At 42.5% G+C, this 16,313-nt stretch overlaps 1 protein-coding gene across 3 annotated transcripts in view; it reads right to left on the reverse strand.

Annotated features, from left to right (window-relative positions):
- The window catches only part of LOC129821387 (inactive dipeptidyl peptidase 10-like), a 314,370-nt gene that overhangs the window by 84,705 nt on the left and 213,352 nt on the right, over nucleotides 1–16,313 (reverse strand). For all 3 annotated transcript variants that reach the window (XM_055879015.1, XM_055879016.1, XM_055879017.1), the window contains exons 6-8: nucleotides 15,410–15,462; nucleotides 14,985–15,066; nucleotides 2,836–2,956 (exon numbers count right to left, since the gene is read on the reverse strand). In XM_055879015.1, the coding sequence (XP_055734990.1) occupies nucleotides 2,836–2,956; nucleotides 14,985–15,066; nucleotides 15,410–15,462 (256 nt within the window). The remainder of the gene's footprint in view (nucleotides 1–2,835; nucleotides 2,957–14,984; nucleotides 15,067–15,409; nucleotides 15,463–16,313) is intronic.

A 16,313-nucleotide genomic window follows, 5' to 3' on the forward strand; every position in this document is an offset into this window, starting at 1 on the left:
CAGTTGGATGGAAACCTAGCTATTGTAACCAATTTTCAACATATGCAAACCTGATATAAAATATGTTGAATTTGTACCTTTGAAACAATGTCAGATCTTCAACGTTATATCCACTATAAGAAAAAAAGCTATAGGCTAGGCAGCACTTCATACTGGAGACTTGATCGATCTACAGCAATTTATTTGGTCTCCCATCCAGGGTTTTAATCAAGCCCAGCTTTGATATTTTGATAGTACCAATGTGCAGTCATGAGAATTCATATTGAGAGATCTCTTAATAACTAAATATATTCACTGTTGCTATCGAAGTCATTCCAAAGGGTAGGTTGAACAGAAAACATTAAATATAAACATAACCAAATATAACCATACATCAGTCATATATCAATTATACTATTTAGGCCTTATAGCATTTGCAAAGACCTCAACAGCTATTGCTTCAATTCAACCCAGGGATCAACAAAAAATAAACAATACATAGTTGAAGTCGGAAGTTTACACACACTTAGGTTGGAGTCATTAAAGCTAGTTTTCGAGCATTCCACAAATTTCTTGTTAAGAAACTATAGTTTTGGCAAGTCGGTTAGGACATCTACTTTGTGCATGACACAAGTCATTTTTCCAACAATTGTTTACAGACAGAATATTTCACTTATAATTCACTGTATCATAATTCCAGTGGGTCAGAAGTTTACATACACTAAGTTGACTGTGCCTTTAAACAGATTGGAAAATTCCTGAAATATGTCATGGCTCTAAAAGCCCCTGACAGGCTAATTGACATCATTTGAGTCAATTGGAGGTGTACCTGTGGATGTATTTCAAGGTCTACCTTCAAACTCAGTGCCTCTTTGCTTGACATCATGGGAAAATCAAAAGAAATCAGCAAAGACCTCAGAAAAAAATGGTAGACCTCCACGAGTCTTGTTCATCCTTGGGAGCAATTTCCAAACGCCTGAAGGTACCACGTTCATCTGTACAAACAATAGTACGCTAGTATAAACACCATGGGACCATGTAGCCGTCATACCCCTCAGGAAGGAGACGCGTTCTGTCTCCTAGAAATGAACGTACTTTGGTGCGAAAACTACAAATCAATCGCAGAACAACAGCAAAGGACCTTGTGAAGATGCTGGAGGAAACAGGTACAAAGGTATCTATATCCACAGTAAAACGAGTCCCATATGGACATAACCTGAAAGGTCGCTCAGCAAGGTAGATGCCACTGCTCCAAAACCGCCATAAAAAATGCCAGACTATGGTTTGCAACTGCACATGGGAACAAAGATCGTAGCTTTGGAGAAATGTCCTCTGGTCTGATGAAACAAAAATGGCCAGAAAGACCATCGTTAGTTTGAGGAAAAAAGGGGAGGCTTGCAAGCCGAAGAACACCATCCCAATCGTGAAGCACGGGGGTGGCAGCATCATGTTGTGGGGGTGCTTTGCTGCAGAAGGGACTGGTGCACTTCACAAAATAGATGGCATCATGAGGCAGGAAAATTATGTGGATATATTGAAGCAACATCTCAAAACATCAGTCAGGAAGTTAAAGCTTGGTCGCAAATGGGTCTTCCAAATGGACAATGATCCCAAGCATACTTCCAAAGTTGTGGCAAAATGGCTTAAGGACAACAAAGTCAAGGTATTGGAGTGGCCAACACAAAGCCCTGACCTCAATCCGATAGAAAATGTGTGGGCAGAGCTGAAAAAGCGTGTGCGAGCAAGGAGGCCTACAAATCTGACACAGTTACACCAGCTCTGTCAGGAGGAATGGGCCAAAATTCACCCAACTTATTGTGGGAAGCTTGTGGAAGGCTACCCAAAATGTTTGACCCAAGTTAAACAATTTAAAGGCAATGCTACCAAATACTAACTGAGTGTATGTAAACTTCTGACCCACTGGGAATGTGATGAAAGAACTAAAAGCTGAAATAAATCATTCTCTCTGCTATTATTCTGACATTTCACATTCTTAAAACCAAGCGGTGACCCTAACTGACCTAAGAAACTGAATTTGTACTCGGATTAAATGTCAGGAATTGTTAAAAACTGAGTTTAAATGTATTTGGCTAAGGTGTATGTAAACTTCCGACTTCAACTGTACATGTAGACCTAGGGTTTCAAGCTTTGGTTGATTTCAAATGTAATCTTCAAGTGAATCATTAATATGTTGGATTCATGTCTCCATCTCAACCAATCATCTAATTTACAGAATAGGACTAAATAATATAAAATATTTAAAGTACATTTTAAATTTGATTAGATTTAGTCCTATTCCTTAACAATTTGTTGGGGTTGGGATATGAAATATTAATTTGTAGACAAACTGGATTATGAATTGTGTTTGATTGTCAACACAACCAACTATCAGCATATGAAGTAGATGTTTCTTCTGCTTGGTTAGTTCCATCTGTGCCACTGACTTATTCTGGCTTTAATTCCATTTAGTCTACAAATTAATAATTGATATGTCGGATTCAAGTATCCATCTCAACCAAATTAAATCAAACTTTAAATGAACTGAAAATAAAGTTGGATTTGATTTAGTTATATTCTTTAACTTAGATTTTTGGTTGAGATGTAGATATGAATCCAATATATCAATTATTAATATGCAGACAAATTGGAATTAAAGCCAGACTAAGTCAGTTGCACAAAATATACATCTCCTTCAAATGTTGATATTTGGATGTGTTGACAACCAAACACAATTACATATATCTTTTGCAATACAGCAAATAGCCTAATAACTTGTCGACAACTTTGGGGAACACCTGCCACATTTCTAAAAGGACTTGAGTTTTACAGTCTATTTAAGTAAATGGTAATACCCACCTTCGTACAGCCAGTCAGCGATCCCATTGAAGATGACCCTTTCCTTTCCAGAAGATGTCAGTCTGAGGGAGTTGCTCTTCACATCTGATTGGTAGTAAATATTGTTCTCAAATATGTAGATCTGCGCGCACAAGGACACACAAGGAGATCAGGAACGTCATCGCTGATATATCACATTCCATCTTCAACAGTTCCACCGTGACACCAGTGCGTTTTGGACTTCTAACCCATTTTGAACATTGTGTGTTGGAGCTACAGATTTCTGGGTTTTTGGATTTGTCTATTTCCTCTGTAGCCGCTGATATCAACCATTAGTCTATGTGATTCACGGGGGCTGAGCCAGAGCGTTGTTTGTGAAATGCTTCTTCTCACAAAAATGTCTGTAAAGTTTGAACGGTTTGAGCTATAAAAGGTATGACCAATCTATGAAAAGCTGAGACTCTGAAAGCTGAGACTATGATGCTCACAAGCCACACAAGAGTCGTTAGGAGGTAAGAGGTTATTCTACACAGGTCATAGGAAATCCCAGAATATAGTGTTTTATAATACTGTAATAAGCTCACATAGTTCCTGTCACAAACTCCACAAAAGTTGTCACTGACTGGTTGGATATTCATTTCTTACTGAGCAAATAATTTATGTACTTACAGCATTCTTATAAATACATTTTTTTTTTAAATCAGGATTTTGCTTGGTTGACCTTTTTTTCAAATGGCATTTGTCAATAAAACTCATAAATGGAACTGTTTTTGTTAAATAGTGTTCAACTTGTAGCCCTAGTTGTCCTGAAAAGAACATGTTAAACTCTTATATGTGAGGATAAATATGAGGGCAGAGCAAGCAGATCAATAAAAGTAGTGAATTTCATATTTTTCAGTGTGGGATTTCCTGGGACTGATAGATCTGTGGGCACAAAGACACACAAGGGGATCAGAAAAGTAATCACTGACAATAGTGGGTCCCCAGTGATGCAGCACTCTAAGGCACTTCATCTCAGTGCTAGAGGTGTCACCACAGACCTTGGTTCGATCCCGGGCTGGATCACAACCGGCAATTATTGGGAGTCCCATAGCGCGGCGCACAATTGGTTAGGGAGGGTTTGGCAGGGATAGGCCGTCATTGTAAAATAAGAATTTGTTCATAACTGACTTGCATAGTTAAATAAAGGTTAAATAAATATCACATTTCATTTCAATTTGGCATGACCTCTACAGGTCTGAAATGTGAAAGTCAATAAAATAGCAACTTATGACAATTTTTGAACACAGAGAGAGAAAGACGAATATTGTATATCCAAACCCCTATAATGTCACAGGGTAAATACAAGGCCTAGATAACATCATTTTCAACACACCCAATTTAGCAGATATATTTAAATTCACGAAAAGGGGGAAATAATACCACATTTTCAATTCAGGTCTCATTCCCTGAATGGATGTGGTTGAAGAGGCCTGGAATCACCCTGTCCAGAGAAATTCCAGAAACCTAACGTCCGATTCCATTAACAACCTAAATGACCTGTGTTACATAGACCTGTGTTGAAATTATCAACCAACTCCTTATCCTCAAATGTCTTTTTTTCCCCCAGAACCAACCAACGTTTCCCAGTCAACCAGCTGTCTGCATCAGCCAGACTTACATAAAGCACCGTTATGTAGTCACTCGGTCACGGAGCTGAGCTGAGCTGACCCCGTCTGAGGCTCTGTAAGCCCCGCTGTTATATCAAAGGCATTGAGTAGAGACAAACTGCCTAGATCGCTCCAGAAGGCAGTGTGTGGTATAGGATTCAGCAAAAGAGCTGCTTTAAAACAGCAATGTCTTGAACCGTTTCAACAGTTTCAACATCAATGTACCATCAATGTACATCAACGAATACATGGATACGGTGACTGAGTTCATCACGAAGTATATAGGAGATGTTGTACCCACTGTGACTATTAAAACCTATCCAAACCAGAAAACGTGGATAGATGGCAGCATTTGCGCAAAACGGAAAGCGGAAACCACCGCATTTAACCAACGGCAAGGTGACTGGGACTATAGCCGAATACAAACAGTGTAGTTATTCCCTCTGTAAGGCAAGAAAACAGGCAAGTAAAGAGACAAACTGGAGTTGCATTTCAACGGTTCAGACACAAGACGTATGTGGCAGGGTCTACAGACAATCACGGACTACAAAGGGAAAACCAGCCACGTCGGGGACACCGACGACATCTTGCTCCCGGACAAGTTAAACACCTTTTTCCCCTGCTTTGAGCATAACACAGTGCCACCGACATGACCCACTACCAAGGACTATGAGCTCTCCTTCTCCGTGGGCAACGTGAGTAAGACATTTAAGTGTGTTAACCCTCTCAAGGCTGCCAGCCCAAATGGCATCCCTAGCCACGTCCCCAAAGCATGCGCAGACCAGCTGGCTGGAGTGTTTACAGACATATTCAATCTTTCCCTATCCCAGACTACTGACCCCACCTGCTTCAAGATGTCCATCATTGTCCCTGTACCCAAGAAAGCAAAGGTAACTGAACTGAATGACTTTGAGAGGCTAGTTGAGGATTATATCACCTCTACCTTACCTGACACCCTAGACCCACTTCAATTTGCTTACTGCCCCAATAGATCCACAGATGATGGAATCGCCATCACACTGCACACTGCCCTATCCCATCTGAACAAGAGGAATACATATGTAAGGATGCTGTTCATTGACTATAGCTCAGCATTAAACACTATAGTACCCTCCAAGCTCATCATTAAGCTCGGGGCCCTGGGTCTGAACCCTGCCCTGTGCAACTGGGTCATGGACGTCTTGACGGGCTGCCCCCAGGTGGTGACGTTAGGAAACAACACTTCCACTTCACTGATTGTCAACACAGGGGCCCCACAAGGGGGCGTGCTCAGCCCCCTCCTGTACTCCCTGTTCACTCATGACTGCGAGACCACGCACGCCTCCAACTCAATCATCAAGTTTGGAGACGACACAACAGTAGTAGGCCTGATTACCAACAATGACGAGACAGGCTACAGGGAGGAGGTGAGGGCCCTGGCGGGGTGGTGCCAGGAAAATAGCCTCTCACTCAACGTCAACAAAACAAAGGAGCTGATCGTGAACTTCTGGAAACGGCAGAGGGACCACGACCCTATCCACATCAACAGGACCGCAGTGAGAAGGTGGAAAGCTTCAAGTTCCTCGGCGTACACATCAGTGACTAACTGAAATGGTCCACCCTCAAGTCCATCAGACTGTTAAATAGCCATCACTAGCCGGCTTCCACCCGGTTACGCAATCCTGCACCTTAGAGGCTGCTGCCCTATATACATAGACTTGGAATCACTGGCAACTTTATTAATGGAACACTAGTCACTTTAATAATGTTTAAATAATGTTGAGATACTGCTTTACTCATATGTTTATACTTTATTCTATTCTAATGTATTTTAGTCAATGCTACTTCGACATCGCTCGAGCTAATATTTATATATTTCTTATTAATTCCATTATTTCACTTTTAGATTTGTGTGTATTGTTGTGATTTGTTAGATATTATTGCACTGTTGGAACTAGGAACACAAGCATTTCGCTACACCTGCAATAACAACAGCTAAGTATGTCTATGTGACCAATACAATTTGATTTGATTTGATTTGCTTCACTAAAGACTGAAACTAGCTGTCCTAAGACGGGGTAGGATTTTCGGTTTGGAAATACATTGGCTATGACATATTTGGTTATGAGGAAGCGCTATCATAACAGTTCCATGTATGTTTTGTATGTTTTGGGCTTGAGTTTGTGTTGATAGCTAGTTCACTTTAAGGATGCTGTCAATGCAATATCTAGTCTACACAACAAAACCACTCACAGAACTGGCATGCTATCCAATATATACTAGCAGTGTCATGTGTTTATAAGATACAATTGTGGCTAACGATGAAGCTTATGCTACTCGAGAGTCCAGAATGGCTGCACATCTGTCTGCCTCACCTCTCATCACCGTTATGGCCGTCTAATGGAGGTGAGTTTGATTTATGCCTAAATAACCACACCAAATGTTACAATTGCAGACAAGAAACCTCTAATACCTAAGCCTGTTAGCTGTCCACAAAAGGTGCCCCATTGGTCTAATGCAAACAAATGAAAAGGTATTATCATATCATTTGAATGATTCTCTATTTCGAAAATGAACTGGAGTACAATGCGAGAGTCATTTGACAATCCAAATGAACCTGCTTAGAATGCTATGCTTTGATAGCTGGATTTAGGCCGGCCTTTCACAAAGCCGTGTATAGTTACAATTGTGCTCCCACCATCCAAATGGATGGCATCGGGTTTGAATTCCACATGACACCCAACTTCATAACATTTGGTGTCAGAAGTGGGATCCAATACAGATGAACCCATCAGAACTGTGTCTGAGCAGCAGTACGAAGAAGTTCAAAGAAGCCTTCCAAAGGAGATGGGGCTGGGGTAGAAGGACCCTGCTGCCACTACGACCACTGCCCAGCGAGTTTGCCAATTTGGCACCGTGTGTCACGTTCCTGACCTGTTTTCCTTGTTTTTGTATTTGTTTAGTATGGTCAGGGCGTGAGTTGGGGTGGGCATTCTATGTTATGTGTTTCTATGTTTAGGTTCATTGTCTATTAGCCTGATATGGTTCTCAATCAGGGGCAGGTGTTTTACGTTTCCTCTGATTGAGAACCATATTAAGGTAGGTTGTTCACACTTTGTTTGTGGGTGATTGTTCCTGTGTCTGTGTATGTCGCACCACACGGGACTGTTTAGTTTTTGTTCGTGTATGTGTTTGTTCCTGTTAGTGCGTCATGTTCTCTAGTTCAGGTTTGTTCACATCGTTTATTGTTTTGTAGTTATTCAAGTGTTCTTCGTGTTCGTCGGCTTGTTTAAATAAATTCATTCATGTATTCCACCTACGCTGCATTTTGGTCCGATCCTTCTCGCCTCTCCTCATCCGAGGAGGAGGAAGAAATAGACGAACGTTACAGAATCTTCCACCAACCAAGGACCAAGCGGCGTGGGAAAAAGCAGCAGCAGCGATCGCAGGATTTCTGGACATGGGTGGAAATTCTGGACGGAAAGGGACCATGGGCACAACCTGGAGAATATCGCCGCCCTCATGAAGAGCTGGAGGCAGCTAAAGCCGAGAGGCGGCGGTATGAGGAGGCAGCATGGAAGCAGGAGAAGGATCTGGGCTATACAACCTGGGAGGAGATTGACAGGTGGGCGATCGAACCAAGGAGAGTGCCGGAGCCCGCCTGGGATTCTCTGGCGCAGTGTGAGGAGGGATACCGGCGAATGGAGGCAGCACGACGACGCGGTAGGAAGCCTGTAAGTCAAGCCCAAACATTTCTTGGGGGGGGGGGCTAAAGGGTAGTGTGGCGAAGTCAGGTAGGAGACCTGCGCCAACTTCCCGATCTTACCGTGGAGAGCGAGAGTACGGGCAGACACCGTGTTATGCGGTAGAGCGCACGGTGTCTCCTGTACGTGTGCATAGCCCGGTGCGGGTTATTCCACCTCCCCGCACTGGCAGGGCTAGATTGGGCATTGAGCCATGTGCCATGAAGCCGGCTCAACGCGTCTGGTCTCCAGTGCCTCTCCTCGGGCCGGCATACATGGCACCAGCCTTACGCATGGTGTCCCCGGTTCGCCAACACAGCCCAGTGCGGGTTATTCCACCTCCCCGCACTGGTCGGGCTACGGGGAGCATACAACCAGGTAAGGTTGGGCAGGCTCGGTGTTCAAGGGAGCCAGTACGCCTGCGCGGTCCGGTATATCCGGCGCCACCTCCCCGCCCCAGCCCAGTACCACCAGTGCCAACACCACACACCAGGCTTCCTGTGCGTCTCCAGAGCCCTGTTCCTCCTCCACGCACTAGCCCTATGGTGCGTGTCTCCAGCCCGGTACCACTAGTTCCGGCACCACGCACCAAGCCTCCTGTGCGTCTCCAGAGCCCCGTTCCTCCTCCACGCACTAGTCCTATGTTAGTTCCTGTTAGTGCGTTATGTTCTCTAGTTCAGGTTTGTTCACATCGTTTATTGTTTTGTAGTTATTCAAGTGTTCTTCATGTTCGTCGGCTTGTTTCAATAAATTCATTCATGTATTCCACCTACACTGCATTTTGGTCCGATCATTCTCGCCTCTCCTCATCCGAGGAGGAGGAAGAAATAGACTAACGTTACACTGTGGTTAATCCTGCTCCGTGGCTTCACCACAAAGCACTAGAAAATGAGCAGATTTGAGAGAAATAGTCAGGCTTGGAAGAAATGGTCCACATTTACCTGGCATACTGAATGTCACATTAGTACAGGCTGTTTCAGGTGTCCTTGGAATGTCACTACTGATTGTCATGTTAATCAAATATCATGTTCTCAAATAATCTGACTGAAAGCTGTCAATGTGTTTGTATGTCCACAGCATCGTTCTGTGACTAAAAAGATCAAAGTAATTATTTGATGCAAATGTTTTAAAGGCCAGGTAACTTGGTAGACCTTCAAAGCCAATACAGGAGACGGAGTGGATATTATCTATACATTCTGGCTTTACATTTTAATTAACTGGAAAATAAATGTTCATGTAAGAAAGACAAACATGACAGGGATGCAATAGCAGACAACAGGCATACTCTATTGTTGCCACTTTAATGAGAAACATGATTCACTTTCAACCACAACATAATCAAAACACATTCTAATTAAAAGTTCAGAATGCACTCCATGCAGGGATTAAATTGGAGAACAATTAAGTCGAACAAAGCAATTACACGAGGAAGAGGGGAAAAGAAATCACCCCATAGGCTAAACAAAGAAATAACAGCATTTCAAAAAATATACAATAAAAAAAACAAATTTTAACTGTTGATCCTGGGCAAACCAACCTCTCCTATTCTTTGCACATACATTTCAGGCCACGGGCAACACTTGTTAATATGGCTGCAGGGGCAGTTGCTAATATATGCATATTATTATTAGTTTTGGATAGAAAACACTCTGAAGTGTTTGAATGATGTATGTGAGTATAACAGAACTCATATGGCAGGCAAAAAACCTCATGTGGCAGGCATAAACCGGAGAAAAAAATCCAACCAGGAAGTGGGAAATCTCAGGTTTCAAGGGTTTCAACTCATCGCCTATCGAATACACAGTGGGATATGGGTCATGTTGCACTTCCTACGGCTTCCACTAGATGTCAACAGTCTTTAGAACCTTGCCTGATGCTTCTACTGTGAAGTGTGGCCGAAGGAGAGGAGATTGAGTAAGGTCTATCATAAGCTGAACATGCGCGTTCATGTGAGAGCGAGCTCTGTTCCATCGCACTTCTGAAGACAAAGGAATTCTCCGGTTGGAACATTATTGAAGATTTATGTTAAAAACATCCTAAAGATTGATTCAATACATCTTTTGACATGTTTCTACTGACTGTTATGGAACTTTTTGACATTTCGTCTGCTTTTAGTGAATGCGCTTCGTGACTTTGGATTTGTTTACCAAACACGCTAACAAAAGTAGCTATTTGGACATAAATGATGGACATTACCGAACAAAACGAACATTTCTTGTGGAAGTGGGAGTCCTGGGAGTGCATTCCGACGAAGATCAGCAAAGGTAAGTGAAGAATTACGGTATAATGCTATTTATGACTTTTGTTGACTCCACAATTTAGCGGGTAACTGTATGGCTCGCTGTTCTCAGATTATTGAATATTGTGCTTTTGCCGTAAAGCTTTTTTGAAATCTGACAGCGGTTGCATTAAGAACAAGTTTATCTTTAATTCTATGTAAACATATATCTTTCATCAAAGTTTATGATGAGTATTTCTGTTATTTGATGAGGCTCTCTGCAATTTCTCCTGATATTTTTGGAGGCATTTCTGAACATGGCACCAATGTAAACTGAGGTTTTTGGATATAAATATGAACTTTATCGAACAAAACATATATCTATTGTGTAACATGAAGTCCTATGAGTGTCATCTGATGAAGATCATCAAAGGTTAGTGATTCATTTTATCTCTATTTCTGCTTTTTGTGACTCCCGTCTTTGGCTGGAAAAATGCCTGTGTTTTTCTGTGATTTGGCGGTGACCTAACATAATCGTTTGTGGTGCTTTCGCTGTAAAGCCTTTTTGAAATCGGACAGTGGTGGGATTAACAAGAAGTGTATCTTTAAAATGGTGTGAAATACTTGTATGCTTGAGGAATTTTAATTATGAGATTTCTGTTGTTTGAATTTGGCGCCCTGCACTTTCACTGGCTGTTGTCATATCGATCCCGTTAACGGGATTGCAGCCCTAAGAAGTTTTAAAGCAACTTATTTGTAGTTTATTATCAAGCAGTACCCAAAACCTTCCAAACAAATAGCTGACATAACCCTCAGTAGGCAAGGACTATTTCAACACTGGGGTATGTAAACACAGAATATAGCAAGTTCGGGGATTAGCCCCACCTGGGACTCAAACCTGGGTCTATCGACTATCAACCCAATCAAATCAAGCTTTATTTATCGCATGCCCCGAATACAGCAAGTGTAGACCTTACCGTTAAATGCCTCTAAACCTTCATGCTGCATACTGGACCCTATTCCAACTAAACTACTGAAGGAGCTGCTTCCTGTGCTTGGCCCTCCTATGTTGAACATAATAAACGGCTCGCTATCCACCGGATGTGTATCAAACTCACTAAAAGTGGCAGTAATAAAGCCTCTCTTGAAAAAGCCAAATCTTGACCCAGAAAATATTTAAAAAACTATCGGCCTATATCGAATCTCCCATTCCTCTCAAAAAAAATTAAAAGCTGTTGCGCAGCAACTCACTGCCTTCCTGAAGAAGAACAATGTATACGAAATGCTTCAGTCTGGTTTTGGACCCCATCATAGCACTGAGACTGCACTTGTGAAGGTGGTGAATTACCTTTTAATGGCGTCAGACCGAGGCTCTGCATCTGTCCTCGTGCTCCTAGACCTTAGTGCTGCTTTTGATACCATTGATCAGCACATTCTTTTGGAGAGATTGGAAACCCAAATTGGTCTACACGGACAAGTTCTGGCCTGGTTTAGATCTTATCTGTCGGAAAGATATCAGTTTGTCTCTGTGGATGGTTTGTCTTCTGTCAAATCAACTGTAAATATCGATGTTCCTCAAGGTTCCGTTTGAGACCACTATTGCTTTCACTATATATTTTACCTCTTGGTGATGTCATTCGGAATGTTAACTTTCACTGCTATGTGGACGATACACACCTGTACATTTCAATGAGACATGGTGAATCCCCAAAATTGCACTCCCTGAAACCCTGTGCTACAGACATAAGGAAGTGGATGGCATCATTTTTTTTAACTTTTAAATTCGAACAAAACAGAGATGCTAGTTCTAGGTCCCAAGAAACAAAGAGATATTCTGTTGGATCTGACAATTATTCCTAATGGTTGTACAATCATCTCAAATAAAACTGTGAAGGACTTCAGTGTTACTCTGGACCCTGATCTCTCTTTTGCCGAACATATCAAGAATATTTCAAGGACAGCTTTCTTGCATCTTCGTAACATTGCAAAAATCTGAATCTTACTGTCTAAAAATGTGGCAGAAAAATGGATCCATGCTTTTGACATTTCTAGATTAGACTACTGCAAGGCTCTACTTTCCAGCTACCCGAATAAAGCACTAAATAAACTTCAGTTAGTGCTAAACACGGCTACTAGAATCTTGACTAGAACCAAAACATTTGATCATATTACTCCAGTGCTAGCCTCTCTACACTGGGTTCCTGTTAAGGCTAAGAATGATTTCAAGGTTTTACTGCTAACCTACAAAGCATTACATGGGCTTGCTCCTACCTATCTTTCTGATTTGGTCCTGCTGTACATACCTACATACCGTACCTACAATACGGTCACGAGACGCAGGCCTCCTTACTGTCCCTAGAATTTCTAAGCAAACAGCTGGATGTAGGGCTTTCTCCTATAGAGCTCCATTTTTATGGAATGGTCTGCCTTTCCATGTGAGAGACGCGGACTCTGTCCCAGCCTTCAAGTCTTTATTGAAGACTAATCTCTTCAGTAGGTTCTATGATTGAGTGTGTCTGGCCTAGGGGTGTGAAGGTGAACTGAAAGGCACTGGAGCGACGAACCGCTCTTGCTGTTTCTGCCTGGCCGGTTCCCCTCTCTCGACTGGGATTCTCTGCCTCTAACCCTATTACGGGGGCTGAGTCACTGGCTTACTGGTGCTCTTCCATGCCGTCCCTAGGAGGGATGCGTCACTTGAGTGGGTTGAGTCACTGACGTGATCTTCCTGTCCGGGTTGGCGCCCCCCTCGGGTTCGTGCCGTGGGGGAGATCTTCGTGGTCTATACTCTGCCTTGTCTCCGGGTAGTAGGTTGGTGGTTGAAGAGATTCCTCAGGTGGTGTGGGGACTGTGCCTTGGCAAAGTGGGTGGGGTTATACCCAGCCTGTTTGGCCCTGTCCAGTGTCTCCCGACCCCTCCTGTCTCAGCCTCCATTTATGCTGCAATAGTTTGTGTCGGGGGGCTAGGGTCAGTCTGTTATATCTGGAGTATTTCTCATGTCGTATCCGGTGTCCTGTGTGAATTTAAGTATGCTCCCTCTAATTCTCTCTCTCTTTCTTTCACTTTTTCTCTCTCTCTTCTCTCGGAGGACCTGAGCCCTAGGACCATGCCTCAGGACTACCTGGCCTGATGACTCCTTGCTGTGCCCAGTCCACCTGGTCATACTGTTGCTCCAGTTTCAACTGTTCTGCCTGCGGCTATGGAAACCTGACCTGTTTACTGGACATGTTTTGCTGTTTTGGACTCTCTCTCCGCACTCGCTGTCTCTAACTCTGAATGATCGGCTATGAAAAGCCAACTGACATTTACTCCTGAGGTGCTGACCTGTTGCACCCTCTACAACCACTGTGATTATTAATATCTGACCCTGCTGGTCATCTATGAACGTTTGAACATCTTGGCCATGTTCCGTTATAATCTCCACCCGGCACAGCCTGAAGAGGACTGGCCACCCCTCAGAGCCTGGTTCCTCTCTAGGTTTCTTCCTAGGTTCTGGCCTTTCTAGGGAGTTTTTCCTAACCACTGTGCTTCTACACCTGCATTGCTTGCTGTTTGGGGTTTTAGGCCGGGTTTCTGTACAGCACATTGTGACATCGGTTGATGTAAAAAGGGCTTTATAAATACATTTGATTCATTGATTGAATGCTTACTTACTTACAAGCCCTTAACCAACAGTGCAGTTCAAGAAGAGTTAAGAAAATATTTACCAAATAAACTAAAGTAAAAAATTATAAAAAGTAACACAATAAAATAACAATAATAAGGCTTTTTACAGGGAGTACCGGTACCGAGTCAGTTTGCGGAGGTACAGGTTAGTTGAGGTAATTTGTACATGTAGATATTGTTGAAGTGACTATGCATAGATATTAAACAGTGAGTAGCAGCAGTGTACGAAACAAATGGGGGGGGGGGGGGGTTGTCAATGTAAATAGTCCGGTGAACATTTGATTAATTGTTGAGCAGTCTTAAGGCTTGGGGATAGGAGCTGTTAAGAAGCCTTTTGGACCTAGACTTGGTTCTCAGGTACCGCTTGTCTTGCGGTAGCAGACAAAATAGTCTATGACTTGGGTGACTGGAGTCTCTGACAATTTTATGGGCTTTCCTCTGACACCGCCTATTATATAGGTCCTGGATGGCAGCAAAAAAGTCCTGTGGCGTAGCATCTGCGTCATCTGACCCCTTCCGTATTGAGCGAGTCATAGGTACTTCCTGCTTGAGTTTTGCTTTTAAGCAGGAATCAGGAGGATAGAATTATGGTCAGATTATCCAAATGGAAGGCGGGGGAGAGCTTTGTACTGTATACATCTCCGTGTGTGGAGTAAAGGAGGTCTAGAGTATTTTTCCCGCCTGTGACTCAAACCTGGGTCTACCGACTATCAACGCAGTACGTTAGCCATTACGCCAAGAATGCAAACTTCCTAGTTGGAGTAATATTCAAAAGGAATGTGATATAGGATTGTGACTAACCACCCTTCTTCCGGGCACATGAAAAATCACAAAAAATGCCTGTTGCATTATTCCCAATGGTAACAGGTGTGATATGGGAGGGTTGCATGTAGGAGTGGCAGCTTGTCTTTGACTTACCAGTTGCTGGCCCTGCACTCCCCATTCAGCGTACTGCAGAACAGAGTTAAGCACCTCCGGAGGGTCCAACTCCCATACCTCCCTGAAAAACAACAGTAAGTAACGAGTAAGACTGCTACCTAGAGCAGTGGAAGGCATTTACAAAGATACACCTTTAACTTCCGGATACACTGGTAACTCTAACTGTAAGTCGCTCTGGATAAGAGCATTCGCTAAATGACTACGATGTTCAAAAAAAGCCCACTTCAAAACATTGTTTTATCATAAATATTGACATTTAAAAAGGTCATGACTGCCAAAATATTGAATTTCATTGTTTGTTGTGGATTCACCAGGCTCTTAGCATCCACCTGAGCTAAACTGCCTTGGAAGAGATTGACTTGACAAGTAAACAAACGCACGGTAAACAAGCACATGAAACATACCTTGTGTGAATGTTATAAATGCTATATGAGGCCACGTATGAATGCCGGTAAACCTGGAACAAAAGAGAGAAAAGAAAGAGGAGATTACTGCACGAAACATTAACGATGGAGGCAGCTTGGCTGATAACAACATCATAAAAACAGGCAGAGAAAGACATCGAACAGAATAGACCAGTAGCTGTTTTCACAAATAGATTATGTGGACAATGTGATTTGCATGGTTGACAGCTGCGAGATGAGACATTTTAATTCCATCTGAGAAACCGATCATAGAACCCCCATGACTTCGGGTCTGAAAGCCTGCGAGAGAGAGAGAGAGAGAGAGAGAGAGAGAGAGAGAGAGAGAGAGAGAGAGAGAGAGAGAGAGAGAGAGAGAATCCAAATGGTCTGGGGTGTGAGTAAATCTGTCTGGATTCCCCTAGAGAAGCTGTGCCTTACATGATAATAGCATTCAGACTGTACACGGGGACAGGAAACAGCCCCAATGTTGCAGTGTTTCATAATAATGACATGCTCCATCCACACAGTTCAAATATAGACCAAGAAACATTATCTGACAGGAGTGTTATTGTACTGTATGGCAAGTGCATTGCAAACTTTACAGAGAAATACTTTTTCCTCATTTTGTTGTGTTACAGCCTTAAATTAAAATGTATTCAATTGAGATTTTGTGTCACTGGCCTACACACAATACCCCAAAATGTCAAAATGGATCTATGTTTTTTTTTACGTTTACAAATTAATAAATAATGAAAATCTGAAATGTCTTGAGTCAATAAGTATTTCACCCCTTTGTTATGGCAAGCCTAAATAAGTTCAGGAGTAAAAATGTCATATAATAGGTTGCATGGACTTACTCTGTGGGCAATAATAGTGTTTAACATGGTTTTTGAATGACTACCTC

Source organism: Salvelinus fontinalis, chromosome 23 (genome assembly GCF_029448725.1).
Source record: "Salvelinus fontinalis isolate EN_2023a chromosome 23, ASM2944872v1, whole genome shotgun sequence".
NCBI lineage: Eukaryota > Metazoa > Chordata > Actinopteri > Salmoniformes > Salmonidae > Salvelinus > Salvelinus fontinalis.